The sequence below is a fragment of the Calliphora vicina genome, chromosome 1 (genome assembly GCF_958450345.1).
Source record: "Calliphora vicina chromosome 1, idCalVici1.1, whole genome shotgun sequence".
NCBI classification, from domain to species: Eukaryota; Metazoa; Arthropoda; class Insecta; order Diptera; family Calliphoridae; genus Calliphora; species Calliphora vicina.
The window spans coordinates 88,848,302-88,863,827 of record NC_088780.1 but is presented as its reverse complement, the minus strand read 5'-3'; the positions used below and the strand labels follow the sequence as shown (position 1 = coordinate 88,863,827).

At 30.2% G+C, this 15,526-nt stretch overlaps 1 protein-coding gene across 1 annotated transcript in view; it reads right to left on the bottom strand.

The window, feature by feature from the left end:
• Window positions 1-14,271, bottom strand: part of Ptx1 (pituitary homeobox homolog Ptx1) — a 56,720-nt gene extending 42,449 nt beyond the window's left edge. Inside the window, exons 1-2 of the mRNA XM_065515091.1 lie at window positions 12,724-14,271; window positions 722-1,437 (exon numbers count right to left, since the gene is read on the bottom strand). Of these exons, the coding sequence (XP_065371163.1) occupies window positions 722-1,187 (466 nt within the window). The 5' untranslated portion in view covers window positions 1,188-1,437; window positions 12,724-14,271. The remainder of the gene's footprint in view (window positions 1-721; window positions 1,438-12,723) is intronic.
• Between the last annotated feature and the right edge of the window lie 1,255 nt (window positions 14,272-15,526).

Here is a 15,526-nt window from a genome sequence, read left to right as displayed (position 1 = left end):
AATTTCGGGTTGTTCGATAGAGAGAACTTATTGAAAGCTTTCGCATGGTCCAGTAACAAAAGGACCGTTCTTTCACAGGTTTATTGTAGATTCAACTCTTGTGAAACTTCAGTGTTTGTGGCGGTTAATGATAAAGTGGTGCAAGAGAAGATTCTTGACTGTCTTCGTTGAAGGAAATAGAAAATACTTCGGTCTGTAAAGTTTATGAACTTCGCCATAAACTTAACTCCCGGTGCAACTCTGGTGCAATAGCTTTATGAGATTAGGCATTTTTGATAGCCTCTGCAACTTCCCTATATTCCCATGATATCCGAAATGACCCAATTTTATCCGGCCTGTTATCTCAGTTCTTCTTGAATTCATAAAAATTTATTTGGAGATTTCTAATGACATTCAATTGATTTGATTCTGCCGACTGTTCTGTTCTCTACTGTTATAGCCTTTATGTAGTTAATAATAATATCAGCGTCGTCTATCTCAAAATGTGTATATAGTTCAAAAAGTTTGTAACTCAATCTCAAAATTCAAGGACCAAATTGGACTAAAGACATATGTCGAATAATTACATTGAAATGGAACACTTTTCTTTTAAAGTTTGTGTCTGAACTTCAAGAATGTTATTGTATAAATTTTAATTTAATTTCTAAATTTTATGTTTCTTTTAATATTAAAAAATATTATCTTAATCTAAATTCAAATATTAAAAATATTCACTACTTACTTCTGAGTTTCTCCAGTGGTTCATGTTTTGGTGTATGCGGGGGTGCTACTGAATGATGTGGATGTTGACTGTAACCGGACACCAGATCCTGACCAGTGCCATGATGTAAATGACTTAAACTACCGATTGGCATTAGGCTCGATATGGCGGGTGAAATGCTGACCGATGAACTAGAATCGTGCAGACTGTGATGATTGTGCATGTGATCACTGCCACCACCCACCGACGTATTACTATTTACAGTTGAACTACCCGTACTGCCGCTACTGAGAGCAGTACTGGTGCTGGTTGCACTCTCGGCCGAGCCCGCCGAACCGGCACCAGCAGCGGTGCCAGCACTGACCAAGTCTTGCAAGCATAAACCAGTCGATTCGGCTGACATGGCTTCGAGACCATTTAAGGCACCACCACCGCCGGGATTACCCAGACCGCCGCCAGCAGCGTTGCCGCCACTGGCGCGATCCATGCCTAGATATGTGGGAAAAATGGTTGAAAAGCCTTGAGCCACAGCCTGGTGTGGCTGATGGTGGGCGTGCAACGTGGTGTGTTGTTGATGGGGATGTAGTGGCGGCAGATGATGGTCTCTGCCGGAGAACTTCGTCGTGACGACGTCCTTAAAGTGTTGCAGGAATGTAGTCGTCGTCGTGAAGCCGGTATCGTACACTTGGGGATTTGCAAAGTTGAAGCTCTGCTCAAAAAGAGCTTTGTTTTCCAGCCTAAAAATTAAAGCACACAAAACATCTTTATTAATAAAATTTTTCTTTTAAATATTTATTTTCTTTTTTTTTGTAAAAAGGTACGAGTATATTATAACATTAAGATTAACCTCCAACACTCACGAAAAATGTAAGATTTAACACCAAGTCTCCAAAATTTTGTATTGTTTTTATTTTTTTCTGTTTACTTTTCTTAACATTACAAATATTTGGATACCAAACAAAAAGCTACATACAGATACCAAGTATTTGAGTTTCTTTAAAAAATTCCGTCTAAATTTTAAACAAAAATTCTGTTTATTTTTATAACCGCGTCGTATACAAAAGATAACCGACGGACGGATAGTCAGCCAGATAACATTGGCAAGAGTCATAAAATGTTTTTTTTTTTTTTTGTTCCATACTTGCGAGTAACTGTTCTATTCATAGGCTATACAACTAACACGGTTACTACTTATTTCTTTATCTGTTTCTGTTCAGTTTAAAGCAAAATATTTACATTTCTGTGAATTTTTATAGCTCTCTCTTGGTTTTTTTTTTAAATAATTTTATTTAAGAACTCTACTATTGCGAGCATTTATAGCAGTACGAAAGGAAATACTGAAGATATTCAGTGTTTTCTTAAAGAAGTAATGTAACTACTTTATTTTGAAATAAATTAAACCATATTTCAATGAAAATTTTATCTTCGAATATCGAAAACTAGTTTTCAGAAGCAATGTTTCTTTCGAAAGGAACATTGCGTTGGATGTGATCGGAAATATATTTTATTAAATATATATATAGCACAGATCATGTCAGATAATAGGCGTTAGGAAGAGCCTATACTTCAGATTGGATGAATATAATCGCACAAAACATTTTATTTTATAAAGCTGAGGTGATTTTGAGTTGTAAACCTTACCTTTTTCACTTGTAGAAAAAAGTTTTAATATCCTAAAATTTGATTTCATCAAATTAATTAACTCAAATGACTAAAATCTTAATTCAGAATAAAAAAGTCTCCAATGAATGCATTTCTTAAAACCATTCAACAAAAAAAATCGTTATAGAACTTATTCATTGTTGAATAAATTCATAATGGATTTAATTTATAAATATTTCCGGAATTCTTCCGGATCGGTTCCTATTTCAAATCGAGAAAATCGGCCGACAAATAGCTGAGATATAAGGAAAAGACCGGGACAACCTCGATTTTTGCCATATTTTTTTTATCAATATCTGGATTACTAAGTCAGTAATATAGACAATATGGATATCTAATGATAGATAATTCCAAGACCTTTGCAATGTCGTATATAAGACCATACTAAGTTGGACCTATAATGGGTTAAAATCGGAAAAAAAACTAAGTTAGACCTATAATGGGTTAAAATCGGAAAAAAAAAATTTTTTAACCAGAATTTTTTTTTCACCAAAAGTTTTTTTCGCTAAATATTAAAAATAAAATCGAAAAAACAAAAAAAAATTTTAAATTTAAAAAAAAAATTTAAAATCTAAAAAAACAATCGAAATTTTTTTTCCAAAAAATGAAAAACAACTTTGGAAAAAAAAATTTTTTTACCAAAAAATATTTAAAATTTTTATTTTGAAGTATAATTTGTTGAAGGGTATATAAGATATAGCTCCTCTTACTTGTTTTTCTTTTAATCATTTACAAATTGAATTGAAAACAAGTTTTTAGAGCCTTTTTAGTTCAACAAAAATTAAATCATTCAATTCTAGTTTGTAATGGATTTAATTAAAAACAAATTAACGATTCTATAAGGAATTAACACTGTACAGAATGAATTCTCAAAGAAATAAATTAAGAATTTGAATTATACGTAATTAATGTTTTAATGGAATAATTAAGTTTATGCCTTGAATTTGATTTTCCAAATTGAATTGAGAATTAATTATTTCGAACTTTTGGTTGCAAAACATTTGAAGCTAAAAGTGTTGTTTATGTGTTAAGGTGACATCAGTGTGTCAATTCAATCAATTACACTATTTAATTTTAATTTTCTTCACGCTCTAGTTGATCGTGAGGCAGTGAAAAATACATACTGAAGTAACTTTCCAAAACACGTTAGAGAATAAAAATCAACATGTTTTTCGAATTTTTAGACTTCCAATTACCATAACTAAGCCATTTTCCAAACGATTTTTACAAATACATATTTTTGTGTTTCAAAGGTAAACCTAAATTTGAAAATTAGTTTCTAAAGAACATATTTATGATGTTTTGAAGTTGTCACTTTAAGAATATCGTTATTTCACTAAAACCTTCCCTTACTTAAAATTTTAAATACTGGAACCGTATCCTACAAAACCCACCAATCCGACAATTACTAGAAAACAGCTATTGTGAAATGATAGAGTACAACTCTGAAAAATGTCAATCCCAAAATAATTTCCAACTGTCCAAATGATTTATTTTAAAACCACCTAATACTTTATTATTATAATTAATCCAATTTATACAATTATCTATCTATACTTTTAATGGCACGTAGAAAACTCATATTGAGTTTATTCTGTTTTTGCAAAACTATCAAAAACGAAACATTGACAGCCGCAATAAATACCAGAAATTAAACAAATAGAAACGAGTACAAAACATATTGCACGTAAAATTATAGTATACTAGGTCGAAAAACCAACCAAATGATAAAAATCTTAAATAAATAATAATAAAAATAACACAGCAACAACAAACACAATAAAACAAATAAAAAAATTCAATAAAACTGGAAAAAAAACTATATAAACTTGAATACACACTCACACATTATACGACAGCGAAATTGAACTGAACTGAAAATACAAATATTTATTTATTTTCGAATAATTTTTATTTTATATTTCAGTATCGGTGAGTGGCTGTGTTTTAAATGTTTGGTTATTTGCATCTAATTATCGTGTGCCACCAGCCAACAACCAACAACATTTGCCACAGACAATTTTATTGCAACAGTCAGTCATCTTCCTAATGTTCAAATGCAAATATTTAGATAAATATGCACTTTACACTCACAGAAAACAACAGCCAGTCAGAGCAAAAAAACTTTCATTTTCACTCATTAGAGAAATAAAACAAAATAATAATTGTGAAAACTGTAGGAGGAGAAAGGAGAGCTGACTGACTGACAATCATCATATACATTTTTATTACACTGACTAGCAGCAGTAAGTAGACGTAATTATTTGCTGCTGCTGTTTCTGCTGCCTGTACAATCAAATGAAAAAATTGTATATAATAAAAATAATAATATAAATTCTTGTAAAATTAAAAAAATAATTCTTTTGATCCCTACTTAATCTCTCAGAGGATTAAAAAGTTTAGTGTTGCTTGTATTTCTTTTATCTAAAAGTCAATGTACTACATTTGCTCATTTGAATAGGAGAAGGGAATGAATGTTTTATTAAATGATGAATTAAAAAGCGGGTAAAGAAAATTTTTGTAAACAAATTATGTGATTTAAAATATTAGAAATTAAATGAGAATGGTTTGATATTTAGAAATACAGTGGCTATATTTGTATTTTTATCTAAATATCGAGAAATGAAAATTTACTTTAATACTTTCTATTTATACCCTACACCACCATAGTGGGGAGGGTATTATGCGTTTGTGCAGATGTTTGTAACGCCCAAAAATATTAGTCTAACACCCACCAAGTATACCGATCGACTTAGAATCACTTTCTGAGTAAACCTTGTGCGCAGAGTACAGGTCGCAATTTTGAAGATATTTCGATGAAATTTGATACATGTTATTTTTTCGGCTCAAGGACCAAGCCTATTGAAACTGGCTGAAATCGGTCCATAAGTCATAGCTCCCATATAGACCCGCTTCCGAAAATCACTTTAACGTGCATAAATCGCTTAAAAATGTTGGTAAACACACAAAATTCAACATAGTTAACTTTAATATACACATAAATCACACGACCTTATTTCGTGGTGATCGGTCCATAATTGGTCATAGCCCCCATATAAGGCCCACTTCCGAAAATCACTCAAAAATATAAATTATTTAAATTTTAAAAGAAAATTTTTTTTTGCTCCTTTACTTAGTGTAGGGTATTATATGGTCGGGCTTGACCGACCATACTTTCTTACTTGTTTTGTTCTATTTTTCGTCATATTTGCATATAAAGGAACCATTTGCAATTGTAGTATGATATAAAAAGTGGTTTAAATGTCTGATCATAACAAAAATTGTTAGATTGTTTTAAAATTTTAGTACTGATTTGTCTGAAGTTTTTTTTATTCATATTTACACTTAATATGTTCTTGTTCATTAAAACGCACATTCTTTAAGCTTTCTAACTATGTATAACACTTTATATATATCTTGCGCAGAAATGAATCTAAACCCATTAACGCATAACGCCTGACTATTCCGTTTTTCTAATTTCACATAATTTAATACAGAACAGTATTTAGGGCATTTATACTGACATTGATTCTTTTTATCTGTCATACCTGAACCTGTGAACCCAATTCCGCATTAATGAGTTATAAATTACAGTGTTCTTTATTGATATTGACTATATTTACAATGATGTAGCAGAACATCTTGATGAAAAAAAATTTAAAAAGTGAAAATTCAGAAAAAATGTTACAATTGTTTTTTTGTATAGCAAATCTAACATTAATTTATCAAATTTATTGACGTTTGTTGATAGAAAGTTTATTTCTATGCAAATTTTGTACTTTAAATGCAGATATGACAACACAGGAAGTAAAATTGTGGCAACTGAGAATAAGGCAATAATCGCTATCCAGATTATTTTTCAACCCATCCGGACTTAGCGATAAAGGAAACTGATCGAATGGAAAATAAACGAAATATATTTGAGAGACTAAAAAATTCGACGATATTTTTGTTAATTCAAAACGAATACAAATTGAATTGAACCCAATTGTAAATGATTTGAATTGCAGAAAATTTTTTCATACAGTTTTGTTTTGCTTTTAATCATTTACAAAATTAATTGAAACTTATTGTAGAAGATTTGAATTGAAGATTCAATAAGGAATTAATTCTTAATGGAATGAATTCAATACGTTTGGAGTACTAAATATTTGGATATACACAGGGAAAACAGATTCGTGATAGCAACCGAACATGTTGCCAATCGAATGATTCTACCTTAGTGACTGAATTTTGCAGTTGTGGCTAAACATTTTTAGAAAAATATGATTGCTTGAACCGAAATTCTTCTTTATCAATTGAATTTCTGTTGATAGAACCGAAAAATTCTATGTGTTCAAACGAATCATTCGATTGTCAACAAATTCGGTTGCTTTCTTGAATCTTTTTTCTCTGTGTACTAAATATTAAATTTGAAAATTGAACTATCGATCCTTTGATTCATATTCATCGAACCTGAAGTTGTATAAAGACAATTCAATAACTTTTGTTATGAAACATTTCCTATAAATCCATATCAAAGAAATTTGTTAAGATTAACTTTTAATTTTTAGCTGTGAATAGTTTTGTATTGAGTTTTTGGGAAGTTGTGTAATATAACTTCTGAAGGAGAACAATGCAATTGTATTTAGTCTTGAAGTGATCTAAATGATGTACATCAAACTAATTTATTTTTGAAAGTTTTTGTTAGCGAGGTAAACGTGGATTTGTTACAACTTGTTTCACAAAAGATCGGTTCAAGAAAACATCGGGTATTTTGAAATAAGTTTGAACCCTAGAGGAAAGGGAAGTGAAACAAAACTGGTCACATAACTGCATCCTGTATGGTGAGGACCTGCTGTATTTCTAACACATTATATTAAGAGAATCTGTCACAGGTCTCAGATATTATCGTAACTGGTGCTAATTATTGTTTCAACAATACCTTGAAATTCTTCGACAAATTAATAAATTTCAACCAGTTACAATGGTTTTTTTTTGTAGCGGTCACAATTCGTTACTTATTGTTGTACATAAATCAGTAAGAGCAAATAAAATTTAAAAATTGAACAAAGTTTCATTAAAAATTGTACTTTTTTGGCTCTGATATCTACATATTCATATAAAACAAAAATTCGTTTTGACTAATCGGCTTAGGGTTCGATTCTATTATATTGTTTCAACTAATATCTTTGGACACAATTTAAAACTCATTTCCACTTCTGAAAATATCAAACAATTTAATATAAATGTATATTTTTTAATACTTTTACCGAAAAAATACACAAAGGCTAAATACAACGTGTAGCTAGCTGACACTCTACAATTTATTAATTATATTTTTTTTCTTCTTGTGAAATATTTTAATTTATTATAAAGGTTTTGTCTACATTGAAAATTGAGCAAATATTGAATTTTTTTCCTATAAATTTTCTACATATTTTGTTTTTCATTCACATTAAAAGGTTCATACAATTCATGCGTCTGGTAAAAAATAAATGTTATACTACATGTTGTGGTTTAAACTTTTGCTGGCTACAAAAAATCATTAATTATGTTCTTTTTTTTTTGTTTAATATACAATTTTTTGTATTTATGTATATTTGTTTTTATTTATTATTATTTTTATTGCTTCGGTTATAATGTGCGGTTTATTATTAAGTGTCGTTGTTTGTTTTGGCAACAGAATAAATGCGAAAAAATGCAAATAGAAGTTCTCGCTGTTCAATTTTTTTAATCATTTTTTTTTTAAATATTTTTCTCTTACAATTAATAAATAAAATGACGTCAATTGCGAAATAATTGTGTTAAAACAATTGTCATAAATTATTTAAGAAAATTTATAATTTTTTTATTTCAAGTTTGCTTTTTTAAAGAGATGTTTTTTTATCTTAAAGAATAAAACTTTTTTTTACTAGTACATAATAACACAAATTTATTAGCTAGTGGAAAATTTGGTTAGAATAAAAATTAAACATCAAGCTGAAAAAATAATATAAAAAAAACTTGGTTAAAAAGTGGAACTACATAAATCATAGATTAATCAATCTCAACTAAGTTTGAAAACATTGAAAGTTGTTATAGCAAGAACTGGCAAATAGAGAACTTTAAAGCAAGATAATAAAGTTGGAACTGGGTTGGAAGTTCTTCTTATTTCATTCCTTTTCAGTTAGGGATGCCAATCCCGAAATCCCGATCCCGAAAATCCCGGGATTTTTCGGGATCGGGATTTCCCGAATCCCGGGATTTGTGAAAAAGAATCCCGGGATTTTTCGGGATTAACAAATCCCGAAATATTATGAGATTTTTGATATTTTAGGAAGATTTTTGAAGCACCCAAAATACTTAGAAAGCAAAATTTTAGCATATTTATAATACTAATCTCGCTTTAAATCCAAACGCAGCCAGATTTTTTCATTTGAATCAGGGAGCAGCATGTCTACCTTGCATTGACGAAATTTATGTTCAAGTTATTTTCTGAAGGGGACTAGGGGAAAATATAGTCCGATTTCCGCAGTACTCTACAGTATAATTTCAGAGTACTTACAACTTATTTTGTGCAAAATTTTATAAGGATTGCCGCATAATCAAGATATTTATGACTGCTCAAACAATACTCCGGGGGACAATTGTATGGAGCATTTAATGCATTAGTTTTTGATTTGTTATATTTTTACTTAAATATATTAATGAAATCAATAGTTTTTATTGTTGAATTTTATGTTTTTGACGTTTAACTAAAATCCCGAAGTCCCGAAAAATCCCGAAATCCCGAAAAATCCCGGGATCCCGAAAAATCCCGGGGTCCCGAAAAATCCCGGGATCCCGGGATTTACATTTCTAAAATCCCGAATCCCGGGATTTGTAAAACCCAGTCCCGTTTGGCATCCCTATTTTCAGTGGATTCGAAGTTGTGCTTTCAATCTAGAGAAAGAGTTATTTTATCGTTCTTTTAATTCCGATAAAAAAGGTAACTTTTTATATTATATTATTTGAATTGATTTAACGATTTTGAAGAATTGCTAAAGCTGTCTTTATCACTTCTTAACTTGGAAATTTTCGGGAAATGTTTGTCGGGAATTTTCGGGAATTTCTTTATATGTTTTCTTCTTAAAGTTACTATATTCAGATTCGTTGCGATGGCCAAATTTGTTGCTAATTGAATTATACTATTATATCCATAGATTTGTTTGGTTCTAGCAAAGATAGTCAGTTTGCAAAGAAGCATTGCCGTTGAAATTCGGTTATTAAGAATGAATTAAATTGAAATGTTATGTCCTTAAAATAATTATTAAGGATTTTGTTTATCTACAATCTGATTTGAAAAATTTCCCTTTCGAAACTAACTACAGTTTAATATAGTCGAAATTCCCAAGTTTTTTAATGAAACAAAGAATTTATTGATTTTATACCGTTTAAAGCTACCGATGAAATGAAACTATTAAATAAAAAAACCCTTAAAAATGTTGGACCAACATTGCACATTCATATATAGTTATTCATTTATAGCGTTGAAAAAATTATAGGACAATTTTTTTGAAAAAAAATTACTGGTTTTTGGTTTAATATAGTATTAAAAAATTCCCGGGAATTCCGGGGAATGAAATGATTTTTTAATTTCATCCCGGGAAAGGAAAAAGTCCGGGAAATTAGGAACCCTACTTCTTAACTAATGCAAAAAGCTTCTCAGTGCAGCCACAGCTGATAAATTATAAAATGTTTAACACTCTGATGACTTCAAACTTATGTATGTTTTAACAAGCAACTCAGGCAAATACTTAAATAAAGTGAAGATATTGTAGCTTTATAAACTAAATAACTATCATTTTATGGATTATTCTATCCTAAGTTCATCTATATTGTAATGCACATTATGCCTACGATACGTTAGTTCTGAACTATCTTTGAAAGCCTCGAGATTGGAAAAATTGAAAAGTATTGAAAATAAGCAAAATTGGTTCCTAAATGGCTAGTAAAGTCCACGACTAGCTCGATTTTGTATACACTTTTGCCTATATCTCATATACTAAGATCTTTTTATAGCACACATGGAAAATTTAGAGTTTGGGCTATAGCGATCTGTTTTTCGATATCGATTAATGCTGTTTCCACGAAAGAAATCAGATTTAGGTTTTATTTACTTTACAAGTCGAGCAAAAACGTAAAAAGTTTCTCTATTTTCAACTCTTTCTCAGTTAAGCGAAAGTTTTCGATTTAAAAGAATGTAATTTAAATTGACTACGCGCGACTAACTTTTGTTCGATATGTTTTTCGGTCGAGATCGAGGAAAGGCCGAAATAGTACTTTTTTATGACTGAAAGTACAAAAGTACCTATGCATGACAAACATATGAATGATGAGACAATTATCCTTCAGTATTAGATACATATGGTCAATTCACAAGGTATCCTATCAGTCATATTGTCATAATGTCCTAACACTTCTCGACTTGGTGGCTCAGCTTAATGATAACACAACAAACATACCATACATAGTAATATTATTTTAGGGCATTTTTTGCATTTCAAATCATCGTAAAATATTAGGACATTATGACAATATGATTTGATAGGAGACCTTGTGAATTGACCAATAGTTTGAAGGAAATTATCCAATCGTTGGATTAAGTAAGTCAAATCAAAGTTGATTTTTATTGTTCATGCAAAGCACATGAACCAACTTGCACTAACAGATATCGAACTTGATCAAATGGCCTTGGTCCGATTAGAAATAATATTTCTGAATCATTTTAGTCTCTGGATGGGACATTAAACAATGTGTTCTACTTATCTCTTGAAATATTAAGAGAGCTCCCTTAACAACAGCTAAATTAAAGAGATAAAAAATGTCAAGATGTTTCAAAATGATTTTTAAGAAAAGAATTATCAGGAGGGAGGAAAAAACAATATTGCCAAGGCATCGGACTTCATCCGGTCCAAATTTGTTAAAACTTGATACACAGATTCTTGTTCAAAAATTTTAATTTTACTAAAAACACTTTTTATTTTAACACAGGATATTGAACAGAAAAACGGTTCTTTAACAAAGATATCTCAAAATATTCTAAAGATTTCCCTCAATTGTAAGCATATAAACGGGAATTTCCAGTTTCATGATTACGTCAAAATGGTTATACAGTATCGTCTCGAGCTTCAGCTCAGACAATTTTGGCTTGATACGAATTAAATAAATGTAAATGTAAAATGTAACACAGAAAAAGTACTCAATATATCGTGGCGGTACTTTGATGTCAAAAAATATTAAAAAAGTACAATAGTACTTTTATAAATCTGATACCTATCTATCAAATGAGCTATTTCAAAGGCCTCTCTACAAGCAGAGAACAAATATAGTTGTGCATGTTTACTGTAACCATTTATACATTGTTACAAGTTTTTTAACAATATTATAGTCACATTAACTATTTACATGATTGTGGTAACCATAATATGGGTAATTTACGATTCACATGATTGTATCAACCATATATATGGTTACAGTAAACAAGTATATGTTTGTGACAAACGTTTTTATGATAATGAACTTACCATATTATGTTGCTCTCGGCTTATGGATATCATAATCTGAGAACAATATATTATGATATAATGATTCATTATAAAAATGGTTGTAACAAACATATACTTGTTTACTGTAACCATATACATATATACCAAATATTTGTTTTATGTTATTTCCAAGGCATGCTACCGCCATTTTAGGGGTAACGGTAATTATAGTTTTTTCGGTAACTGTATAACGGTAGCTTAGCATTAACGGTAGTTCAGTTGAAAGTGTATTTAACGGGTAACGTTAGCTTATCGATAACGGTAGCCAACATTGGCTGTTTCTGTATATTATGTTAATTTTAGCCTCTTTAATGCTACATATTTTGTACGATATATAAATAACTTTGTATTCACATCGATCTCTAACTAACCGACGGCAAAAAATTTTAAGTATTTTTTTCTTCTTAAAGACATTTAATTTACAATTAATTCATGTTCATATTGGCCTTTATCCGACCTAGTATTGTATAGTTAATTTCATTCATAATTTATTATCAAATTAAAAGACTATTATTGATTTGTTATCGCAAAAATTTAACAGTAAACTGACAAGATTTTAAAATAAATTATTTACATTAATAAATATCATGAGGAAAAGGAATCAAATTATTTAAATTTTATGTAAATATCTAATTCTAAGGCCTGGTAACTAAACAAAATTTTAAACTTAATGTTTAAATATATTTTTTTGTATGAAAATAAAATATTTAAACATTGATTATGCCTCAACTATGTTTAAAATTTTGATAAGTTACCCGCTCTAATTCTATTTAAAATGAATGATTAAGATTATTATTTAACATTTTGGCTCACCTTGCGTTTTATTTTAAACACGCTGATAGATGTTAAAGTTTAATCCACTTTATATGACTTTTCGAAAGATTTATTTTACACTTTAAGAAATTAAGCAGACAAATGCTTAGCGTGCATACACTTTAATTAATGGTTTAATGAAATTTATTACTTTTTTTCTGTTATGTTTTGTTAGATATTTTCGAACGTTGTTGTTGTTGTTGTTGGTGTTTCTATTAATTGTTTTGCTAAGAAAATTGATTTCGATTTTTGTCACTAGCCGACGGTCACGCACTTTAGCATTAAATCATTTAGTTAAATGGGGCCGGGCGAATAATTTAGAATTTTTGAACACGGATATCTTAAAGATATTTAAGATTGATAACCCCAAGAGTCAAAGAGTAAAAATAGTTTTAGCCACAATTAGTGGCGGCCAAGTGTTTAGTTTAAGTTATTAATTGAAAAAGCTTTTGCATTTGTATTAAAAGCTTTAAAATGTGTAGTATTTATAGGGATTATATTGGATTTATTATGATTTTTATTTTATAATAGTTGTATATCTGATTTGATTTTGTTTTGATTTCATTTCATTTTTTACAACATTTTTTTAACACTTTCACTTTTTGTTTCGTTATATTTTTTTTTGTTGTATTATTATTTTTTATTGTAGTTGGTTGGTTGATGTTTTATTTTTTGTTTCCATTTGTTTTGATTCAAAATCCGCGACGGCTTAAGTGTTTTAATAATTTAATCCAGCGGGTAATTAGACTGGGCTAAAATAAATGTACAACAAACAATCTAGTTAGTTGTAGTGGTAGTAGATTTAGTTGGTGAGACAACAAACGACTCTAAGGGATTTATTTTAATTTTTCTGTTTTGTTTTGCTTTGGTTGGGTTTTTTGCAGTGTATTTTTTGTTGGTGTTAAAACCTGGCTGATGGTATATAATCAACTGATGGGGATTGATTTGTAATGAGGTTATACGACCGTTTTGTTTGGTTGTCTACTGATGCTGCTGCCTTGGCTGCTGACACTACGTACACAAAACGAAGAAAAAAGCCAACGTTAACACTAGGCGAGTATTCGTAAACGAATGACAATGCAGCAACGGAAAACGGAAACGCGTCTGTAAAATCTATCTAAGTATCTATCTATCTATCCAAATACTTTACTCGTACAACAAACATATAGTGGTGATTGCGATAGACACATATTCCTACACATGTACACCAAAATTAGGGCGGTTATGGGTATTTACCACCCCTTTTCTGTTCTCTACTAAAACACACACACACACAATTGCGCTCTGTCTTCAGAACTGCTCTCAAAGTTTTAACGAGCAACGTTTTTACTCGTTTTCTGAAATACACTTTTGCAACAGGACTTTCACGACCGAACGATATTGTAGCAGGAAACAAAACAAACCCCGTACCGTTAATACGTTTGTTGATAAAGCGCAACAACGTCGTGAATACGTAGTAGATACGTTTGGTAGCGATTATTTTATGACAGCGAGTTTAACGTTCAGACGTACGCGCATTAATAGAAACGACTGAATTGAGCATTTGGTTTTTCCCTACGAGATACCGGAAAAAAGCACTACTGAATAGAACAAGAAATATATTCTGGGCACAAGCAACAACAAACTCACCGATAAAAAACACACATTTTTACTCTATATATGTTCTCTTATCTCTAGGCGATAAGAATCAAAACAATACTAAACTCACACACGCACACACTCTCAGCTATTCATTCAAGTTGTTGTTGGTGGAAATACATATATTTTTGTACGATTTGTTTTCTATATTTTCTGATAAGATTTAACAAAAACAACTAAAAACTCACAGAACACCTAAAAAAAAGAAGATAAACACAGCACTAGCGCAACCAGCAACGAGTAAAAAAAGTAACGAGTAACGGTTTATACAATGTGAGAGTGAAAGAGACACTCACCAGGAGTAAAACAAGGAAAGAGCTTATAACAGAAAAACAACAACCCCAAACGACATGTTTGTTTTTAAAATTGTGTGTGAGTGTGTGTGTGAGTGTAGAAATGAACTCAAACTAAGTAAAGCAAACAAAAGAGACAGCACTACTACCAGATACTGATATTTCTTTTACTCTTTTTTAAAAATATTCTCAAAACAAAAAAAGTACTTCCCCATTTATTTGTTGCTGCTCTTTTGGAGCCGTTATGTGTACGTACATATGGAAGCGTGTGTGTGTTTCTAAGTAAAAACTCAGCCATTCTTATTTAAAAAACGTTATAAAACAGTTGTACGCTTCAACAAATAATACGAAAATAGATTCACTACACTGGAAACTTGTTTTGTGGCCATTCAAGGGAATTTTTCTTTAAATTTTCCTTTTACTTTAAATTAATCAATATTCTTGTTCGTTGTTAAACAAAACAAAAAAAGTACATAAATGTAAATGTTATTTTATACTCATTCCTTTGGAGAATTTGACAGATTTCTAAATTATTTTCTTGTGCTTTTTTGTTCTTTCTTAAAAAGTCAGTTTTCTTCAACATTCTATCAACAGAAAAACTATTTGAAATTAGGGTGCTTAATTTTTGGGGAGCACACCGTTTCCTTTTCTATAAGAATAATATCTATATCACGAATTCCATAAGATATCACAAATTAATTGACCTTGGGTGTTCCGATTTTGACCATATGGATTCGGTAAACACATAAAGGGCTATTTGCACAGGACAGCAAAAAACAGTTTAATTCATTCATGATTAAATATTTAACCATTCTAACCACAATAAGTATGTTAAAAATACTTCTCCTAAATCTCGCAAACAAAAATGATCA